The 20,293-nt window shown below is 45.8% G+C and overlaps 1 protein-coding gene across 1 annotated transcript in view; it reads left to right on the forward strand.

Moving 5' to 3' along the window:
* Window positions 1-504: 504 nt before the first annotated feature.
* The window catches only part of LOC108090257 (ryanodine receptor), a 29,916-nt gene continuing 10,127 nt past the window's right edge, over window positions 505-20,293 (forward strand). The window contains 18 exon segments of the mRNA XM_017188854.2: window positions 505-685; window positions 3,951-4,119; window positions 6,513-6,716; window positions 7,006-7,017; window positions 7,825-7,902; window positions 7,967-8,269; window positions 8,271-8,356; window positions 8,421-8,945; window positions 9,228-9,352; window positions 9,412-10,834; window positions 11,052-11,655; window positions 11,805-11,904; window positions 13,682-13,886; window positions 14,316-15,072; window positions 15,318-16,477; window positions 16,685-16,879; window positions 16,960-17,075; window positions 17,423-19,695. Of these exon segments, the coding sequence (XP_017044343.1) occupies window positions 4,066-4,119; window positions 6,513-6,716; window positions 7,006-7,017; window positions 7,825-7,902; window positions 7,967-8,269; window positions 8,271-8,356; window positions 8,421-8,945; window positions 9,228-9,352; window positions 9,412-10,834; window positions 11,052-11,655; window positions 11,805-11,904; window positions 13,682-13,886; window positions 14,316-15,072; window positions 15,318-16,477; window positions 16,685-16,879; window positions 16,960-17,075; window positions 17,423-19,695 (8,220 nt within the window). The 5' untranslated portion in view covers window positions 505-685; window positions 3,951-4,065.

Genomic DNA, 20,293 nt, shown 5'->3' on the forward strand with positions numbered 1-20,293 from the left:
CAGCTGATTTAAATAGCCAGGCCAAGAGAACAGCAATCAGAGCGAGAAGGAAAAGGATGTCGACAAAACAAGCAACAAGCGGCGAAGCGAAAAATGTAGGCGAACACGGCAAGCCGGCGAGAAATCGCCTCGGGCAAGAATCGCCGCACAGTGTCCCAAAACACACAAATAGAATTCTGTTCCACGACAAAAAAGTCTACACAAAGAACGGCTTCCAAATCCACTAAAGTATGCTATCAATTTGTTTACTAATAACAAGTAAGTTTTAGTTTTACTAAAAATGTTTTAGTAAAATTTGTACGACTTTTCAAATAAAACATAAATTTTCATAAAGCAAGATATACATAAATGATAATCTTCGATAGTATTAGAAAAATTATCTAGCTATAAAAAAGTTCTACTCAAATTTTCAAGCGCCGTAAATAGCTCATTCTTAATTCGTTGCCCCTCAGAAACACATTCGTATTTCTGCCCCCGAAATGAAATCGATTTTCCTCACTTTTCCGACCCACTGTGCCGGCTGCTGCGAAATGCGTGCCGCAGTGCTTTTTGTGCTCGCCGAGCGTCAATTCTCGCTGCTCGCCGCCCATTTCAGAGCGCCCAGCGCACATCGCTCATCATTCTGCACCCGTAGTCGCCGCCGACGGGCTCGTCGTCAGTCTAGAGAGTAATATCGACACGAAAAGTAAGTTCGCCGTGCTTCTGCTGGCCCACCAGCATCGAGTATAGAATCTATATGTGCGCCTGGCCTGTGAAACGGGTGGAAAACGTGGAAAATCCATCGCAAAGTCCGCATTTCCACGCGCCCTAACCATCGAGCACGTGGCGAAGTTTGGCTCCAGGGCAAAAATCGCAGTGTGTGCTCGTTGCATAAGATTTGCAATTATAATTCCGACGATTCGAATAAGTAAAATATGAAAATTTGATGAAAAATTCGGAAAGTGCTCTAGTTTTGTGCGCTGCCCAGGCCTTTGCGTGTGATATTTTTGGACATGTGTGCGCCTTCGGCAGTCGCTCCGCGTCTTCGGCTTGTCTTCGGGTCGTCTTCGTGCCGCGGTGGAGACCAAAAATAAACACACGGCACCGCTGAAAGCCAACGAATTGTTGGGGGGCTTTCAAAATCTAAGATCTTCCGTTCGGTTTTGGGAAAAAGAAGAAAATCACCTACCTAATGAACAATCCCCTGTGGTGTGCCGGGTGTGCTACTTATACTACACATTCGAGTATGTGTGTGCGTTTTTGTGCGGGTGCTGCCGGCACAAAAAAAAATACAAAATACTAAAATGGCGAAAGGCGAAGGGAGAATAATGGGATTGCGTGCCATCGGACCCTGGATTACCGATGACGCGCCTTATCCGTAAATCTCCAGCCTCGCAGACAGACTGCCGCCAGTGAATTTAGTGAGAAATGGGAAAAGTCCTTGCCCAAGGAGAAACGCATCCCACGCACCACCGAGCAATTAATTAGAACTCGTCGTCGGGACTCTCGGGAAATCGCTAAATCCGAATGGCAACATGTTGCACATAAATCCGCAAATACACCGACTAAATATAAGTGCGGCACTAAACGTATAGATAGCGTGTGTTTGCCAGTTTGTCGAGCACGCCATATCGACAAAGTAACGTTGGCACTTGTCCAGAAACATACTAGACAGGCACAGAAAACACCTCGCTAAAAAGCGGAAATTAGGGATACGTTTGATTAGCCGAATCCGAAACACTTTATTAGCTATATTGACCGTGAAAACGGGTGATACATTTTTCACACGATTTAGCATTTGTTTTATCTTAGGCTATCTTAATTTCTTTGTTTAATGAGGTCGAATATCATTTGGAAGACCCTTTTATTTGCTTTCATCAAACATCCCAGTATTTGGTAATCACTTTGTGAAAGTTGTTTTAAGCTTTGAGATTGTTTACTTTTAATTGATATTTAGAGCTATTTTTGGTATTCTTAATTGGCCTGCTTTATTTCAAAATAGTACTTAATTGATAAAAACACTTGAGAGTTTAACAAATCAAAAGTACAGGAAAGTTACTACATTTAGATTTCTTACCTATTTAGAAAGTTACCTATAACATTTACTTAATTCATTAACAATATTCATAAACTTGTATAAAAACTTCAACGGTTAAAATGTTAAAATTTTAAGTTTTTAAGAAAATATGGTAATTCCGTAAATAAAAACATTTAAATGACAGTAGACCCTATTATAATTATGAGAAGGTCAACTAATTTTTATTGTAAGTGACAGCAAACAGTTATAGATATATAAACGAAATTTGAATTTTAACATAGCTTTTTGTGAAGTTGTTACCATTTTCAGTCCAAAATATCAATTTACAATAAGTTAGTTTTAGAACATTAAATAAAATCAACCTTTTCAACATTACATTTTCGAAACAATTCTACCCACTGATGAGACATCGATTCTATACTGTCAAACCCCTGTGGATACCCACATGAATGCAGTTTCTATTACTTCGTACCCTTTGATGAGGACTTTTATTTAGTTCGACAATTTTCTTGGCCTTTTGCCCGGCAGTAATATATTTGCAGCCACATATCTACATGAATTCCTCAATAATTACAAGTGTAAAAAACAAGAGAGAAATCGCGGCGAAATTGGCAAGTGACACAAAAAAATTCGGACGAGCAAAGCAAGGCGAATATAACCGCAGAACCGAGTAAATCAGCTGTTCGTACAGAGAAAGCAAAACAAAAAGCCGAGCGAGTAAATGAGAGAGTGTGCTCTCTCCGTTGGCCTATGTGTGTGTGTGGCTGTGTTTGTGTCGTTAAGAACGAGCGGGCGGGGGAATACCGAAACATAAGGGTGATTCCATATCAGATTTACAGTCGATATTGGGAAATTCGGTGAGATATTTTTTTCATGCTCTTTATCGAAAATAAATCGACACGTATTTTTTTATTTGGCTCAGAAAATTTTTTTGACAAAGTTATGATTTTTTGAATTTTTGATGAACTGCCCTTTTTTTGATGACAGTCGCGTTTTTCAGCCCCAATAACTCGAAAACCGTACGTCGCAGAAAAAAAATGAATAGGAAGTAAAAATTTCATCCTTCCTTCTTCTTTGCAAAACTTTCGTGAAAAAATTTTTTAAACAATTTTCACCACAAAAAGTTCAAATGTTTATAACAAATTCATTTTTCTCCAACTTGGACATTTTTTATTTTTTTTTTTTTTACAATAAATCCTTCAATTTCTTCTGATGAACATACTAAAATTTCAGAATGGGATCAAAATTAGTTTTTGAGTTATAGAATTAAATAGCATTAAAAATTCATTTTATTGACCCTTACTATGCGCGCGCGAAGCGAATTGACGCGCGGACCGTGCATGATAATCTTTAAAATTCTATAACTCAAAAACTAATTTTGATCCCATTCTGAAATTTTAGTATGTTCATCAGAAGAAATTGAAGGATTTATTAAAAAAAAAAAAAAATCAAAAATGTCCAAGTTGGAGAAAAATGAATTTGTTATAAACATTTGAACTTTTTGTGGTGAAAAATTGTTTAAAAAATTTTTTCAAGAAAGTTTTGCAAAGAAGAAGGAAGGATGAAATTTTTACTTCCTATTCATTTTTTTCTGCGACGTACGGTTTTCGAGTTATTGGGGCTGGAAAACGCGACTGTCATCAAAAAAAGGGCAGTTCATCAAAAATTCAAAAAATCATAACTTTGTCAAAAAAATTTTCTGAGCCAAATAAAAATACGTGTCGATTTATTTTCAATAAAGAGCATGAAAAAAATATCTCATCGAATTTCCCGATATCGACTGTAAATCTGATATGGAATCACCCATAAACAAAAGTTCGTGCCACTCAAATTCTGCCCGCCCATTAAAAAACCCTCGCCGCGAAACATTTCCATTCGTGACGAGTGTAAACAATCCAATTCTAACCGTAAACATATTCCCAATCTTTCGAAGGAAAATAAACCGATTCGGGTGACCGAGGGAAATCCCAGAACAATTGAAATCCAAGCGCTGCTGCGATATAAATTCCGATTTGGAGGCGCTGCGGTCGTTGCGTTAACCAAACGAAATGGCTGAGGCGGAGGGAGGCTCCGAGCAGGATGATGTTTCATTCCTGAGGACGGTAAGTAAAACGGGCCATCAGGGCCCACCACTTAAAAATAATATTACCCAGAAATTAAAACAAATAGAATATTGTCAGCTTACACCTCGTAAACCAGTTAGAAAAACTCGAAGAGTTCCTAAAATGTTTCCAAAAAATGTGATAGGGTTCGAAAGAGAGTATAAAAAACAAGGATAATTAAAAAATAACATATAAAACATTAAAATCATTTTTTTTTAAAGTTGTTTGTTTGATTGTGAAGCCAAAGATACCATATGTTAATTGGAAAATTAGGTTTTCAGACATATAAATAAGATGTTTAGCAAAAAAAATTTCAAGTGTAGAGGACAATTTAAATATGACTGTACACTGCATCCACTGACAACGCCAGATCATCTAAAATCAATTACGTCCACTCAATAAAATCCATGGGGGATTTTTCACAATTGGTGTCATAAAATATCCGGCAATCCATAAAAGATTTCCTGCGCACCGCCCTCCTCCCTGTATATGTAATGCATATTTATAGGCGCCCCTAACTTTTGTTTATGGCACACAATAAATACAAAACTCGAGTCACAAATTCAATCACGGCCACCAGGGGCTTTAGCTTTTCGTCTGATTCCACTTTACATAGCCAGCTTTTTGGGGGAAGGGGAGCCGGGAAAGTGGGACTCCTCGATGAACACATCGTCAGCTGACAAATGCCGCCATATATCAATGCCCACAGCTGGTGCGCCAAATGACAGCCATTATGGGGTATAAGTAAATAGTGTTGCTTCCTTTTCCTCACGCCCACGTGCCACACCTCCCCCCGCCGCCGAGGGTCCGCCCCCTTTGGGGGTCAGCGAGGTTAGCAGCAGCGACACCTTGCCGCAATAAATAAATACGCTCGAGGGCAAAAGTTGAGTTTGCCAATCGCACCCACACGGGCATCCTGTATCACTTTGTGGACCCGCAGGCCCGTTTTCCCAAGCACCGCAACAGAAATTCAATAAATATCGAAGACCCGGCGGAGACACTGGACTCCAGGTCCCCGGGGAAGTCCCTTTGTCGTCCTTGAACTGATGTCAAATTACGCTTATTTGCTCCCACTCCTCGCTCTTTATCTCGCTTCCCAAAAACTTTACAGTTCACAAGCGAGTGAGCCGAAAAGTGCAAGTTTGCAAAAACATTTATCGAAATGAAGTCAAATGCAAATTGAGTCATTGAGCAGTGCAGTTTTTGGACAGCAAAACCCGGGATGTGGTCGGATTTAAATTTTAAATAGATGGGTACAGGACAATGGTGCTGCTGCGTCAGGATTCGGCACTTCATTCGCATTTAAATTATGCAAATTGCTCGATTCGAAATCCATTACCGTTCATTTAACTTTGACTACACACAACATCACCGGCCCAAAATCACAACCTACTGTCCAGTGAAAGGGGAAAGGGCATGGGAAAGAGAGGGAAAAAGTGGGTGTGCACAACCAACCCGAAAGCCACCACCCACCACCAACCGCCCACCGACCATTCATTTGCACATTTAGTGCCTTGTAACAATTCCCTCAATTTGCGTGTGCAACGCCCTGCTTGACGCTCCAGGTCCAAAAGGATGCAGATGGAACTGGGGAGTCGAATGTGTCGGCAAATGCCAATTGGTATTGCGGTGGCTTGCCGGTCGGAATTGTTGCCAAAGTCTCATTAAAATTGCAGCACAACTTTGGGCCTCTTAACGACTTAATTGTTGCCCAAAGACTTTCCCCATTCCCCAATTCACTGCTTACACTCGATGCACAGAAAGAAATATAATCAAAGATTAATAGGTATAAGTTCCGAGGGCTTTACAATTAATTATGAATTCTGGCTATTAACAACATTTAGCTCATATAGTATTTAAACCAATTGTCTTCAACTTCGGTTTATAAAGCATATCAAGACCATTAAATTTTAGATGGCACAACTTTTTTATTAGCAAACAACTCTTGTAAAACCAGGATAAATAACAAAAGATCAGATGACAGTCATTACCAACTGTGTCAATTTGAAATAACATATTTTCCTGGTGGGATCTCTGGCACGAAATACACTAAACGAGATGTCGTTAATAAGTATGTATATGCGGCTTTTAAAATTGGACCCAGCTTCAAAAATTAAATTTTTCTAAATTTATATTTATAATTTACAAAAAAGATATTAAAATTGTAAATTGTAATTTGATAAGCCCTTTCAAAATTTAAACATAGAGTTAAACAAGGTTTCTATTCCTAGGAAATCACTGTTATTTTAATCACATTATAATATTCCCATTAAATAGTTTTTGTGCTACAAATATTTTTATCTAAATTTAGAAAATAAATTTATCAGAAAACACATTAACTGAGATCATATTGACTTGGATCTAATATCGATGTATTCCATGTGCCATTGTAGGAGGACATGGTCACGCTCTCCTGCACGGCGACGGGGGAGCGTGTCTGTTTGGCCGCCGAGGGGTTTGGCAACCGACACTGTTTCCTCGAGAACATTGCCGACAAGAACGTGCCGCCTGATTTGTCGCAGTGTGTCTTCGTCATCGAACAGGCGTTGTCCGTGCGAGCTCTGCAGGAATTGGTGACGGCGGCAGGATCCGAGACTGTAAGTATAGCCACTCGAATCCCAGCATTTCGGATATATGTCCTTATCATTTCGAGCCAAGGGAAACCCGAGCATTCGTACTATATAGAAATGTGCCCCGCCCCTTTCATGTTGTGATCCTTGTTGCTTCGGTGTCCCATGAGTAATGCAATGATATATAAGTCCCCCGATTAAATAGGTCTCTGCATGCCATACTCTATGCCCTTCCCATTTCTCTTCTCTTCTACACATTTGTAACCTATCAATTTTTCGTTATTTTTCAAAATTTTTCTAAATACCCACAAAACAGGATAGTCGACTTGTAAGTATAACGTTCAATTCTTCTTCTTTACTAGTATCGCGCTTCTCTTCTTTCTCTCTCTCTTACTCTCTATCTGTCTCACTCTGTCTGTGTAAAGTAACGCTCGTTCTTTCTCGCTCTGCTATTGCTTTCTTTATCACATCTCTGTGGGGATCGTCCCCCAAAGTAGAGCTTTCAGCTCAGTAAAATCCCCAGCAGAGATCCGGATTGCGTAAAACCAGATAAAAAAGTTTGGTTCTTGAAGCTCTTAACTCGGCAGTAAAAAAACTTGAGTACCCTTTGACTAGGGATTTACGGATACATCCATATCCCTTTCCAATTCAGAGAAGAAATTAAAAGCATTTTGGCAGCATGACTTAATCTAAAATCTTGAGTTTGTGTTTTTGCATATGCATAACTATACTATATTATTTAGAAATAATACTATATTTAACGTGATATATAAAACTTGATATTTCTTTATTGAACTTGCGATAAAGATTTTTTGCACATTTTTCTATCAAACATCTTCAGCGATTAACCTATAAAGTAAAGTAACCTATAAAGTAAAGAAAACCTTCAAGCTTTAGATCTGCATAAAGGATCTACTAAGTACAATTATTGTGTAGTTTGTATTTCTTCTCTGTCTGGCTGTACTCTATAGATCTAACCATCAGCAACGACAAACATTTTGCATCCTAACTTTGTGAATACGTAACTCTTCCCGTTGTTATGCAGTAGTTAGTAGATTGTAGTCTTACCAACCCCTAGAACAATCTGTCTGCAGACAGGGCTAACAAATTCTAATGGCTTCCCGACAATTCCTAGGGCAAAGGCACCGGATCGGGACATAGGACATTGCTCTACGGCAATGCCATTTTGCTCCGACATCACAACAGTGATATGGTGAGTGCTGTAATCTGTTTATTATATTATCTCAGACAACTCTAATGAATTTGAATAATTCCAGTACTTGGCCTGCCTGTCCACCTCCTCGTCGAACGACAAGCTGTCCTTCGATGTGGGTCTGCAGGAGCACAGCCAAGGAGAAGCCTGCTGGTGGACTGTTCATCCGGCGAGCAAGCAGCGTTCCGAGGGCGAGAAGGTGCGAGTCGGAGACGATCTGATCCTGGTGTCGGTGGCCACCGAGCGTTATCTGCACACCACCAAGGAGAACGAGCAGTCGATTGTGAACGCCAGCTTCCATGTGACCCACTGGTCCGTGCAGCCCTACGGCACTGGAATCTCCAGGATGAAGTACGTGGGCTATGTTTTTTGGCGGCGATGTGCTGCGCTTTTTCCACGGCGGCGACGAGTGCCTGACCATACCCAGCACATGGGGTCGTGAGGCGGGTCAGAAGTGAGTGAAACCCTAGAAAATCTCTTACTGAATCAACTGAAACCCCTTTCCTATCTTCAATTAGTATTGTTATTTACGAGGGCGGCGTGGTCATGGCCCAGGCGCGATCCTTGTGGCGCCTGGAACTCGCCCGAACCAAGTGGACGGGTGGCTTCATCAACTGGTACCACCCGATGCGCATCCGACACATAACCACTGGACGCTATTTGGGCGTCAACGACAGCAATGAACTGATTCTGGTGAAGAAGGAGGAGGCCTCGATTGCCACCACGACTTTCTGCCTGCGGCAGGAAAAGGACGACGAGAAGAAAGTGCTGGAGGACAAGGATCTGGAGGTGATCGGCTCGCCGATCATCAAGTACGGCGACACCACCGTCATTGTCCAGCACTGCGAGACGAGCCTGTGGCTCAGCTACAAGAGCTACGAGACGAAGAAGAAGGGCGTGGGCAAAGTGGAGGAGAAGCAGGCCATCCTGCACGAGGAGGGCAAGATGGACGATTGCCTCGACTTCTCGCGCTCTCAGGAGGAGGAGTCCAAGACGGCGCGGGTCATCCGCAAGTGCAGCAGTCTCTTCACCCAGTTTATCACGTAGGTGTTCCGAATAATTGTTGACGCTCTGAAAACATATTTGATTTACGAATTTATTATTTTTAATACGTTCTACAGGCTTAATTGTATCCTAAAATTTGTTTTCGTATAATAATGTTTTTTATATATAAGTTAATATCCCTTTTAAGAAGTACAGCTGGTAATAAGTACTATCATCAGCTTTTAATGTATTGGCTTCTCTAATTGCTTATCACTTTTTAAATACATTTTTTTGTTAATAATTAAAATAAAAATGTTTATACCATCCCATTCATGTTCCAGGGCTCTGGAGACACTGCAGTCCAATCGCCGACACTCCATTTTCTTCCAAAAGGTCAACCTCAACGAGATGGTCATGTGCCTGGAGGACTTGATCAACTACTTTTCGCAACCCGAAGATGATATGGGTAAGGCAGATCTAATACAGTTTTAACAAACGTCTCTGAAATCCCTTTCTTGAAATTAGAACATGAGGAAAAGCAGAATCGTTTCCGTGCGTTGCGCAACCGACAGGATTTGTTCCAGGAGGAGGGCGTGCTCAACCTGATCCTGGAGGCCATTGACAAGATCAACATAATCACCTCGCAGGGCTTCCTTGCCAGCTTTTTGGCCGGCGACGAGACTGGCCAGAGCTGGGACCTCATCTCCACCTATTTGTACCAACTGTTGGCTGCCATTATCAAGGGAAACCACACGAATTGTGCCCAATTTGCGAACAGCAATCGCCTCAACTGGCTTTTTTCTCGCTTGGGATCCCAGGCCTCCAGTGAAGGCTCCGGAATGCTGGATGTACTCCACTGCGTGCTGATCGATTCTCCCGAAGCTCTGAACATGATGCGGGATGAGCACATCAAGGTGATCATCTCGCTGCTGGAGAAGCACGGTCGTGACCCGAAAGTTCTGGACGTTCTGTGTTCCCTTTGCGTGGGTAATGGAGTTGCCGTGCGCTCCTCCCAAAACAACATCTGCGACTTTTTGCTACCCGGAAAGAACCTGCTGCTGCAAACGCTCCTCGTTGATCATGTGGCCAGTATCCGACCGAATATCTTTGTGGGTCGCGTGGAAGGATCTTCCATGTACCAGAAGTGGTACTTCGAGGTCACCATGGATCACATCGAACAAACCACTCACATGATGCCCCACTTGCGCATCGGCTGGGCCAACACTTCCGGCTATGTTCCGTATCCTGGCGGTGGCAAGAAGTGGGGTGGCAACGGAGTGGGAGATGACCTGTACTCCTTTGGATTTGATGGCGCCTATCTGTGGACTGGAGGTCGCAAAACCCTAGTGGTGGATGCTCTTCCCGAGGAGCCCTTCATCCGCAAGGGAGATGTCATTGGCGTGGCCATCGATCTTTCGGTACCGATCATCACTTTCACCTTCAATGGAATAAAAGTGCGGGGAAGCTTCCGGGATTTCAACCTGGACGGAATGTTCTTCCCCGTGATGAGTTGCTCCTCGAAACTGAGCTGTCGCTTCCTCTTCGGTGGAGATCATGGTCGTCTGAAGTTCGCTCCACCCATGGGATTCTCTGCCCTGGTGCAGTGCCTCATGCCTCAGCAGATCCTCAGCCTGGATCCCTGCTTTTACTTCGGCAACCTGAGCAAGAATGTTTTAGCCGGACCGTGGCTCATCGAGGATGACAACGCCTTTGTTCCGAAGCCCGTGGACACCACGGGTGTCACACTGCCGAGTTCTGTGGACCAAATCAAGGAGAAGCTGGCGGAGAACATTCACGAGATGTGGGCTCTCAACAAAATAGAGGCGGGTTGGTCGTGGGGCGAGCACCGCGATGACTACCACCGCATTCATCCCTGCCTCACGCAGTTCGAAAAGCTGCCAGCGGCGGAGAAAAGATACGACAATCAATTAGCTGTACAAACGCTCAAGTAAGTCGACTTCTTAAATGGAACTTCAACTTTAAATCTCGATTTATCAACAAAAATGCAAGCATTACCGAATTTAAATTAATCACACGTTGATTATTGTCGACAACATTTTTTAAGTAATAATCATTGAATAATTTTAATTAGAAGTAAGAGAATTCTGAGTTATAGACGTTTGGCAGTATTTATTGATCCATTAATAATCCGATTCATTCCCCAGGACAATCATATCGCTGGGCTACTACATAACGATGGACAAGCCACCAGCCCGCATCCGACCAGTGCGCCTGCCCAACGAGATCTTCATGCAGGGCAATGGCTACAAGCCGGCTCCGCTTGACCTGAGTGCCGTGACCCTCACCCCCAAGTTGGAGGAGCTGGTGGACCAGCTGGCGGAGAACACGCACAACCTGTGGGCACGAGAGCGCATCCAGCAGGGTTGGACCTACGGCCTGAATGAGGATAGCGAAAACCATAGAAGTCCGCACTTGGTTCCTTACGCCAAGGTGGATGAGGCCATCAAGAAGGCCAACAGAGACACGGCCTCGGAGACAGTGAGAACCCTCCTGGTTTACGGATACGTTTTGGATCCACCAACGGGAGAGGGAACCGAGGCCCTCCTGGCGGAGGCACAACGCCTCAAGTTTGCGGGATTCCGGACGTACCGAGTGGAGAGGAACTACGCCGTGACTTCGGGCAAGTGGTACTTCGAATTCGAGGTCCTCACCGCAGGACCCATGCGAGTGGGCTGGGCGCGGGCCGATTGCTATCCAGGAGCGATGTTGGGCAGCGAGGACACCAGCTGGGCCTTCGACGGGCACAATGTGAGTATTGCAAGGGAGGGGCTCCAATCCGAAGGGTCATCCATTCGATGTAGGCTAGGGGAGCTGGGGCTGAAAAAGAAGGGTCTGGAGGCAGCGCCTTAATGCAAGATCGACTCAAAGCAAACCAATCCACAACCCCGTGATTATAGGTGACCAAAATGCACGCCGGATCCATCGAGCACTTCGGAGTGCGGTATGAGGCTGGCGATGTCATTGGTTGTTTCATCGATGTCAAGGAGCTAACGATCAGTAAGGATTTAGACGCCCTAGCAGCGTGCATCAACGTTGATTTTATTTATTTGATCGAACGCATTTTGTTTAACTCAACTTTTCAACTTAATCGAAGATTTCGTTCTCTTTTGATTTGTTAATTTAGCGACACTCTCTCATATCCGAAATCATTAACAAGCAAACAAACCAATAAGTGTAAGGTGTCACAGAGCATTCGAGTAGGGCGATACTGATCGATCGAACTAAGCGACTAAATCCTATCACTTGCCATTCAACTTTTTAGGAAGAGAAAGTCTACGGTGGCGTCAGTGAATCCTTCGGTAAACAGTGCGGACCCGGGGACATAGTCGGCGTCTTTCTAGACCTCGCCGACCACACAATTAGTAAGAATTGCTCGTCTCCTTGTTGTAATGTGAACTCCCATAAGCACCCCTCAAGGAATGTCCACCTCCGTGCTTTTGATATCTACTAAATGTGATCCAGGGCCATCGGAGAGCCGAGTGCCGCAGGTCCAGCGGAGCGAAGGACACGCGGTACCCACGCATTCACCTTTCAATAGATACCCTGCAAAACCAATTCCTAGAAGTAGCTGGGTTCCCAGTTCGCATTAGACGATGTTTAGGTTGCATTAAATTGATAAGAAATTTACTTTTTTAACAAAAAAAAAGTTTAAATTCTGATAAATGCAAAAAAATGTATGTGATAACAACATAATATAATAATATCAGGTTACGCCAGCAATACTATAAGGAATCTGAAGTGTAACTACATCGTTTTAAAAATTTAGTTTTAGTATTCTTATTTTCATTTTTGTTTCTAAAATATTATCTTTTATTCGAAAAAATATAAAGATTAAATTGGCTATCCTTTATATACCTTGTGTACAGTTTTCCTAATCTTTTAAAAGTTTCAAAAGTTAAAAACTCTTAATCTAATTTCTAAAATGTCGATCAAAATCGTTGATTTAAAATTTTCTGTCTTCTTATTAGAAGAGTAATTTCTTGTCAATTCGAACTTCAGCGAAACCGGCCTAATTTGAACTGGGAAACCCGGACTGATAATCCAGCAGTCGAAACGAATAGATCAGCCATTTCAGACCCGACGAACAGTGAACAGAGTCCATTCATAGAATCGTCCGACATAACGCATAAGTCTCATTAACGCCAGCTTCTCGCAGAGTCTCACTCTCGACCCACACCATCCAATTCCCGTGCTCTAATTTCCAAAACTATTGTTACTTTGACCACCTTGAACGCCTAACAAGGAGCGAGGCTGATTAGCCTGATTAGCCACCCGGGTGCCTGAGGAGCAGGTGACACATCAGCTCATCCCAAGCTTTTTACTCTCTCGTAACTGCCTGTAATTACTAACGACACGTACTTATCCAATATCAATTCGATTCCAATTGTACAATACTTAGCATGAGAGCTAACACAAAGTACTTAATAGCTTGCTTGATTTTATAATCCTAGCTTTGCCAAACTAAATCGAAACCAACCAGTTAAACACTACTTAGCCCAGACATTATAACAATCGAATGCAAGTAAGCTGCAAGGCGAACCCAAATGCCAATTAATACGCACGCATATCCTAGAGGAATTTTAATTACTTAATGAATTCCGGACGAACGAAACAAATCGCATACGGATACGGATACGAATACGGTTCCGAGGCCCAGGCCCGTTCGGAATTCATTGAGCAGCTGCTTGGTTCTTGGTTTAAATATACTCATCATTAGCTAAAGCCCTTTGCCCCAAAGCCCCAACCCCATTAACTGAAATCAATCGTCGTGCAGGCTTCTCGCTGAACGGAGAACTCCTGATGGACGCCCTGGGCGGCGAGACGACCTTTGCCGACGTCACCGCCGAGGGGGTGGGCTTTGTGCCCGCCTGCACCCTGGGAGTTGGCCAGAAGGCCCGGCTCATCTACGGCCAGGATGTGGACTCCCTCAAGTTCTTCACCACCTGCGGCCTGCAAGAGGGATACGAGCCCTTCTGCGTGTGAGTATAACAACTATGCAAAGAAAACTGTGATAGCATAAAGCTTAAATAAAACTGAAGATTTTCAAAATGTACTATTTATTTGATACTTCATTTTTCAATGAGTAAGCAATTAAAATCAATTTGTAAATATGTACTTATAAATAAGTTTAGTGCTATAACTGGGTAGCTACTACCTATTATAATTATTAATTATAAGGTCCAGTTTGATAATTCCACAACATTATCATCTTAATTTTAGAACTAGAACCGCTTGTACAGATTAAGATTATCAGCTTCACAATTATTGTATAGCTTCTTCGTTTTAAGAAAAATTTCTCAAAAATATTATTTTTTGAAAAGTGTGTAAAATTGTCTTAAGTACAACTTAAGTTTAACTTTTTGGTACTTATTTTAATCTACATTTTATCTTCAATAACTTTTCTGCAGGAACATGCGACGACCAGTGACCCACTGGTACACCAAGGATCAGCCCATTTTCGAGAACACCGAGGAGATGCCCGACTGCCGCATCGATGTAACTCGAATTCCCGGTGGCGCGGACACCCCACCGCACTTGAAGATCTCGCACAACACCTTCGAGACCATGGAGAAGGCCAACTGGGAGTTCCTGCGACTCTCCCTGCCCGTCACCTGCATGGGTGAGTTCATCAGCGAGCAGGAGAAGGCCCGTCGCTGGGACGAGATCAAGAACCGGCAATATAGACTGATGCGAGAGGCGGAGGCTGCTGCCCAGATGCAAGTGCAAACCCAGGCCGCCCACATGGACCACATGCTCAAGGGAGGCTTCAACATGAACGACATCAAGGGTCTGACCCGGAACTTCGATGAGCATGCGGATGCCGAGGCCGATCACATGATGCGAGGACCCCATCGTCCACCACGCAAGGGATCCCTCACCCGTAACATCACCTTTGAAACTGACATGTCCGCTGCTCTGGACGAGATGCAGCGATCTTCATCCGTGCTGGATATGAACGGGTTGGGCGAGGAGTTGGACGATAAGAAGAAGCGTGGTCGCAGCCCTTTCAAGTTCTTCTCGAAGAAGTCAAGAGATCAGAGTCGCGAGAAAATGGGTGCCCGCACCCAGGACACTTCGCTGGAACGCCGAAACACGGTGGCACATGGCAGGAATGTGGTTAACCAGCAGATGACCACGAGGGCTCCTACTCTGCGGCTAAACAATGTGAGTTTAATAGGAACCATTGATAAGAAAGGATTACTATAAAAATATACTATACTCTGAATAAGAAAATTCAGAATATAGAGTATCCTTAGAAGTACAATATATTCTTAGTTAGTATTATACAGCATTTTATTAAGAAGATACTAAGCTGTTTTATCTGATTCAAAAGTATTAACTCCTTTCTACCTATTTGTAGTTTTGTATTCACAATGTCTATCTAACCCGACACTAAAACCCTTTTCCAGGCCGAAATCCCTCCTAGTCCCGTGGCCCAGGGACCCAAGCAGTTAAGTTCCTCCAACCTGGGACAACAGCCGGTGGAAACCTCCGGGGACGAGATGTTTGATGCCGAGTGCCTCAAGCTGATCAACGAGTACTTCTACGGAGTGAGGATCTTCCCGGGTCAGGATCCCACGCACGTGTACGTGGGTTGGGTCACCACCCAGTACCACCTGCACAGCAAGGAGTTCAACAAGAACAAAGTTCGGAGAGGATCGGTCTACATCGAGGACGACTACGAGATGGCCATCGAGCGGATCGACCGGCAGAGTTGCTACGTGGTGCGGGCAGATGAGCTCTTCAACGAGGTGACCCAGGATGCCTCCGGCAAGGGAGCCTCGCAGGGCATGTTCGTCGGCTGCTTCGTGGACACGGCCACGGGAATAATCCGCTTCACCTGCGAGGGCAAGGACACCTCGCACCGCTGGATGATGGAGCCGGACACCAAGCTCTTCCCGGCCATCTTCGTGGAGGCCACCAGCAAGGAGATCCTGCAGATCGAGCTTGGCAGGACACCCACTACCCTGCCGCTTTCCGCAGCGGTGCTGCCCACCAGCGATAAGCACATCAATCCGCAGTCACCGCCGCGTCTGAAGGTCCAGTGCCTGCGACCGCACCAATGGGCCAGGGTGCCCAACACCGCTCTCCAGGTGCACGCCCTGAAGCTCTCCGATGTGAGGGGTTGGTCTATGCTGTGCGAGGACCCCGTGTCCATGCTGGCCCTGCACATCCCCGAGGAGGACCGGTGCATCGACATCCTGGAGCTGATCGAGATGGACAAGCTGCTCTCCTTCCACGCGCACAGCTTAACGCTCTACGCGGCGCTTTGCTACCAATCCAATTACAGGGCGGCCCACGCATTGTGCCAGCACGTGGACCAGAAGCAGCTTCTCTACGCCATCCGGTCGGAGTACATGAGCGGGCCGCTGCGCCAGGGATTCTACGACCTGCTGATCGCCCTGCATCTGGAGTCGCACGCCACCACGATGGAGGTGTGCAAGAACGAGTACATCACACCGCTGGGTGCGGAGCTGAAGGAGCTCTACTCCGACGACGAGATGCAGCACTCGCTGCGCTCCCTGGTCACGGAGTCAGTGCGTCCGCAGCTGCGGATGACCGAGATCACGTGAGTTGACCTTTAGTTGCCGGCCCTTCGCTCCAACCACAATGCACAGGTTTCCCCCGATCACTGCGCTGGATGGGCACATGGGCATTCTAATCTCTTTCGCTCGACTTCTGTTATTCTCACCTCATTCTGTTTCGAATCTCCCGTTCCTGCATCTGATCCAACAAAACACCTGATCCACCGAACACCGAAACTACACCCGTCCAGACCCCCTGTGATTGCAACATCTAGTATGCCAAGTGTTTCCAGCGAACCGATCCCCGACATCGACCAGTTGTACTCCCCGAAGTTCCCCCTAGAAGTAGTCAGGCAGTTCGTGATGGAGGCGCTGAAGGACGCCGTCGAGATCAACCAGGTCCACAACCGCGACCCCATCGGCTGGACCAACGAGAACCTCTTCCTGTGAGTGATCCCCCTGTGATCTGTACATTACATCCTTAGAAGGTCCTTTAGTGACATCCCCATCCCCGTCTGCCTTGTAGCCCTCTTATCAAGCTCACAGACCGACTGCTCTTGGTCGGCGTCCTGACCGACGAAGACGTGCAGCGGCTGTTGGTCATGATCGACCCGGAGACCTGGGACCCAGCCTTCGAGAGGGGTGAGTAATGGTTCGGGGAGGGTTTGATTGGTTAGAGCTCAATAGTAACAAACCTTGAATTGTGAGGATCACTAATTAGGGGATCATTGTTTAATTGCACGAAATTTGAACCTCAAAAAATAAAGCATCAGAAAATGTTTTTATTAAAGAATGGAATCTTTCTTAAAATAATGAACATACCTAGTATACTTAATCAGTTTAAAAAACTTTAAAAACAGTAGTAATTTAAAACTTTTCAAGTGCATTTAAAGGAACTAATAAATCAAGAGTCTTGACTCAAGACCTTTGCGCTTAAGCTCCTGAAACAATGAATATTATATTCAAATGAATCAATTGACCTTTCGCAGAGGGCAAGGATGAGCACCGCAAGGGACTGCTGACCATGAAGATGGCCGAGGGGGCCAAGCTGCAGATGTGCTACCTGCTGCACCACCTGTACGACACGCAGTTGCGCCACCGCGTGGAGAGCATCATCGCGTTCTCGCACGACTTCGTGGGCGATCTGCAGACCGATCAGTTGCGACGTTATATCGAGATCAAGCAATCCGATCTGCCCAGTGCTGTTGCGGCCAAAAAGACTAAAGAGTTCCGCTGTCCGCCGCGGGAGCAGATGAACCAGATTCTCTGCTTCAAGAACCTCGAGGCCGATGACCAGGACAACTGCACCTGTGGCCTTGAGTTGCGCGGTCGCCTGGGCGACTTCCACGACAGCCTCATGCAGAAGGTGTCGCTCAACGCCCTCCAGGAGCCGGACGGCGTCGAGGGCGCGGCGATCGAGGAGGTGAAGACGGGGCCGATCACCAAGATCTACAACTTCATCAACACCGTCAAGGAGCTGGAGGAGGGCCCCAAGGAGATCGAGGAGCCGGAGAAGAAGACGCCCGAGGAGGTCTTCCGCAAGGTGCTCATCAAGACGATAGTCAGCTGGGCGGAGGAGTCGCAGATCGAGAATCCCAAGCTGGTGCGCGAGATGTTCAGCCTGCTGCTGCGTCAGTACGACACCGTGGGTGAACTGGTCCGTGCCCTGGAGAAGACCTACGTGATCAATACGAGGGCCCGCGATGACGTGGCCGAGATGTGGGTGGGCCTCAGCCAGATACGCGCCCTGCTGCCCGTCCAAATGAGCCAGGAGGAGGAGGAGCTGATGCGCAAGCGCCTGTGGAAGCTGGTGAACAACGCCACCTTCTTCCAGCACCCGGACCTAATCCGCATCCTGCGCGTGCACGAGAATGTGATGGCGGTGATGATGAACACCCTGGGACGGCGGGCGCAGGCGCAGAGCGACGCACCCACCCAGACGGAGGGGGCGGAGGGAGCTCCGTCGAAGGAGAAGGACACCTCGCACGAGATGGTGGTGGCCTGCTGCCGGTTCCTCTGCTACTTCTGCCGCACGGGCCGACAGAACCAGAAGGCCATGTTCGACCACTTCGACTTCCTGCTGGACAACGCGAACATCCTGCTGGCGAGGCCCAGCCTGCGCGGATCCACGCCCCTCGACGTGGCATACTCGAGTCTGATGGAGAACACAGAATTGGCTCTGGCCCTGAGGGAACACTACCTGGAGAAGATCGCCGTCTACCTGTCCCGCTGCGGACTGCAGAGCAACTCGGAGCTGGTGGAGAAGGGCTATCCGGACCTCGGCTGGGATCCCGTGGAGGGGGAGCGCTACCTGGACTTCCTGCGCTACTGCGTTTGGGTCAACGGCGAGAGCGTCGAGGAGAATGCGAACCTTGTCATTCGACTTCTTATCCGTCGTCCGGAATGCTTGGGACCGGCTCTAAGAGGCGAGGGGGAAGGTCTGTTCCGCGCCATCGTCGAGGCCAATCGCATGTCGGAGCGCATCTCGGACCGCTGCAAGATGCAGGACGAGGCCGAGGGCACCATCGCCGGTCTGAACTTCACGCACCCGCTGCCCGAGGGCGAGGAGGACGAGGACTACATCGATACGGGTGCCGCCATCCTGAACTTCTACTGCACCTTGGTGGACCTTCTGGGCCGCTGTGCCCCGGACGCCTCGGTCATCGAGCAGGGCAAGAACGAGTCCTTGAGGGCTAGAGCTATTCTGAGATCTCTGGTGCCACTGGAGGATCTGCAGGGGGTGCTCAGCCTGAAGTTCACCCTCTCGCAGACGGCGCCGGGCGAGGAGAAACCCAAGTCGGACATGCCGTCGGGCCTCTTGCCCAACAACAAGCAGAGCATCGTGCTCTTCCTGGAGCGCGTTTATGGCATCGAGGCGCAGGACCTCTTCTACCGCCTGCTGGAGGACGCCTTCCTGCCGGATCTGCGCACGGCCACCATCCTGGACAAGAGCGATGGATCGGAGAGCGACATGGCCCTGGCCATGAACCGCTACATCGGCAACTCGATCCTGCCGCTGCTCATCAAGCACTCGAAGTTCTACAACGAGGCCGAGAACTACGCCAGCCTCTTGGATGCCACTCTGCACACGGTCTACCGGCTGTCCAAGAACCGTATGCTCACCAAGGGGCAGCGCGAGGCCGTCTCCGACTTCCTCGTGGCCCTCACATCCCAAATGCAACCTGCCATGCTGCTCAAGCTGCTGCGCAAGTTGACTGTGGATGTGTCCAAGCTCTCCGAGTACACCACCGTGGCCCTCCGGGTGAGTAACCGATTAAGTTTGATCAAATCTGCGATAAAAATACAAAAATTTGATTTTAAAATGTCTACAAATCCATGAAAGGTTTACAATCGCAATGATAACTTAAATAGCAAGCAAAATATAATTTATATTTTTTTATTTTTGAACTGATAATGTAAAAGCTGAATTTTTGTTATGACCACTATTCATTTTGTTTATAGTTCATTTTATTTATAACTAATATTTCACATTTATATTTATCGAAAATTCAACATCTTGAGTTTTCATTAATTTGTTTATTGGACTATAAGTGTATTCTAATGTTACTAATAATTTTCCATGTCGCCTCATTTGATATGGATTTTTAACACTGACAATTTCAATTAATGTTGTTTAACTTTTGCAAAGCACATATAGTTAAACCTTATATAATGTTAATCATATTTGGATCTCTTTTGCTATTACCTATTATTTATATATTTTTTTTATCTGCTAAATACTTATTAAAAACGTTCAACACTTCGCTGGTTAATTGATTAACACACTTGAATATCATAAGCAAGCATTTGCAATGAAATAACCATTGATGTGAAAGCCAATTTATGTCCCCCAAACTAAA

The sequence above is a fragment of the Drosophila ficusphila genome, unplaced genomic scaffold (assembly GCF_018152265.1).
Source record: "Drosophila ficusphila isolate 14025-0441.05 unplaced genomic scaffold, ASM1815226v1 contig_414, whole genome shotgun sequence".
NCBI classification, from domain to species: Eukaryota; Metazoa; Arthropoda; class Insecta; order Diptera; family Drosophilidae; genus Drosophila; species Drosophila ficusphila.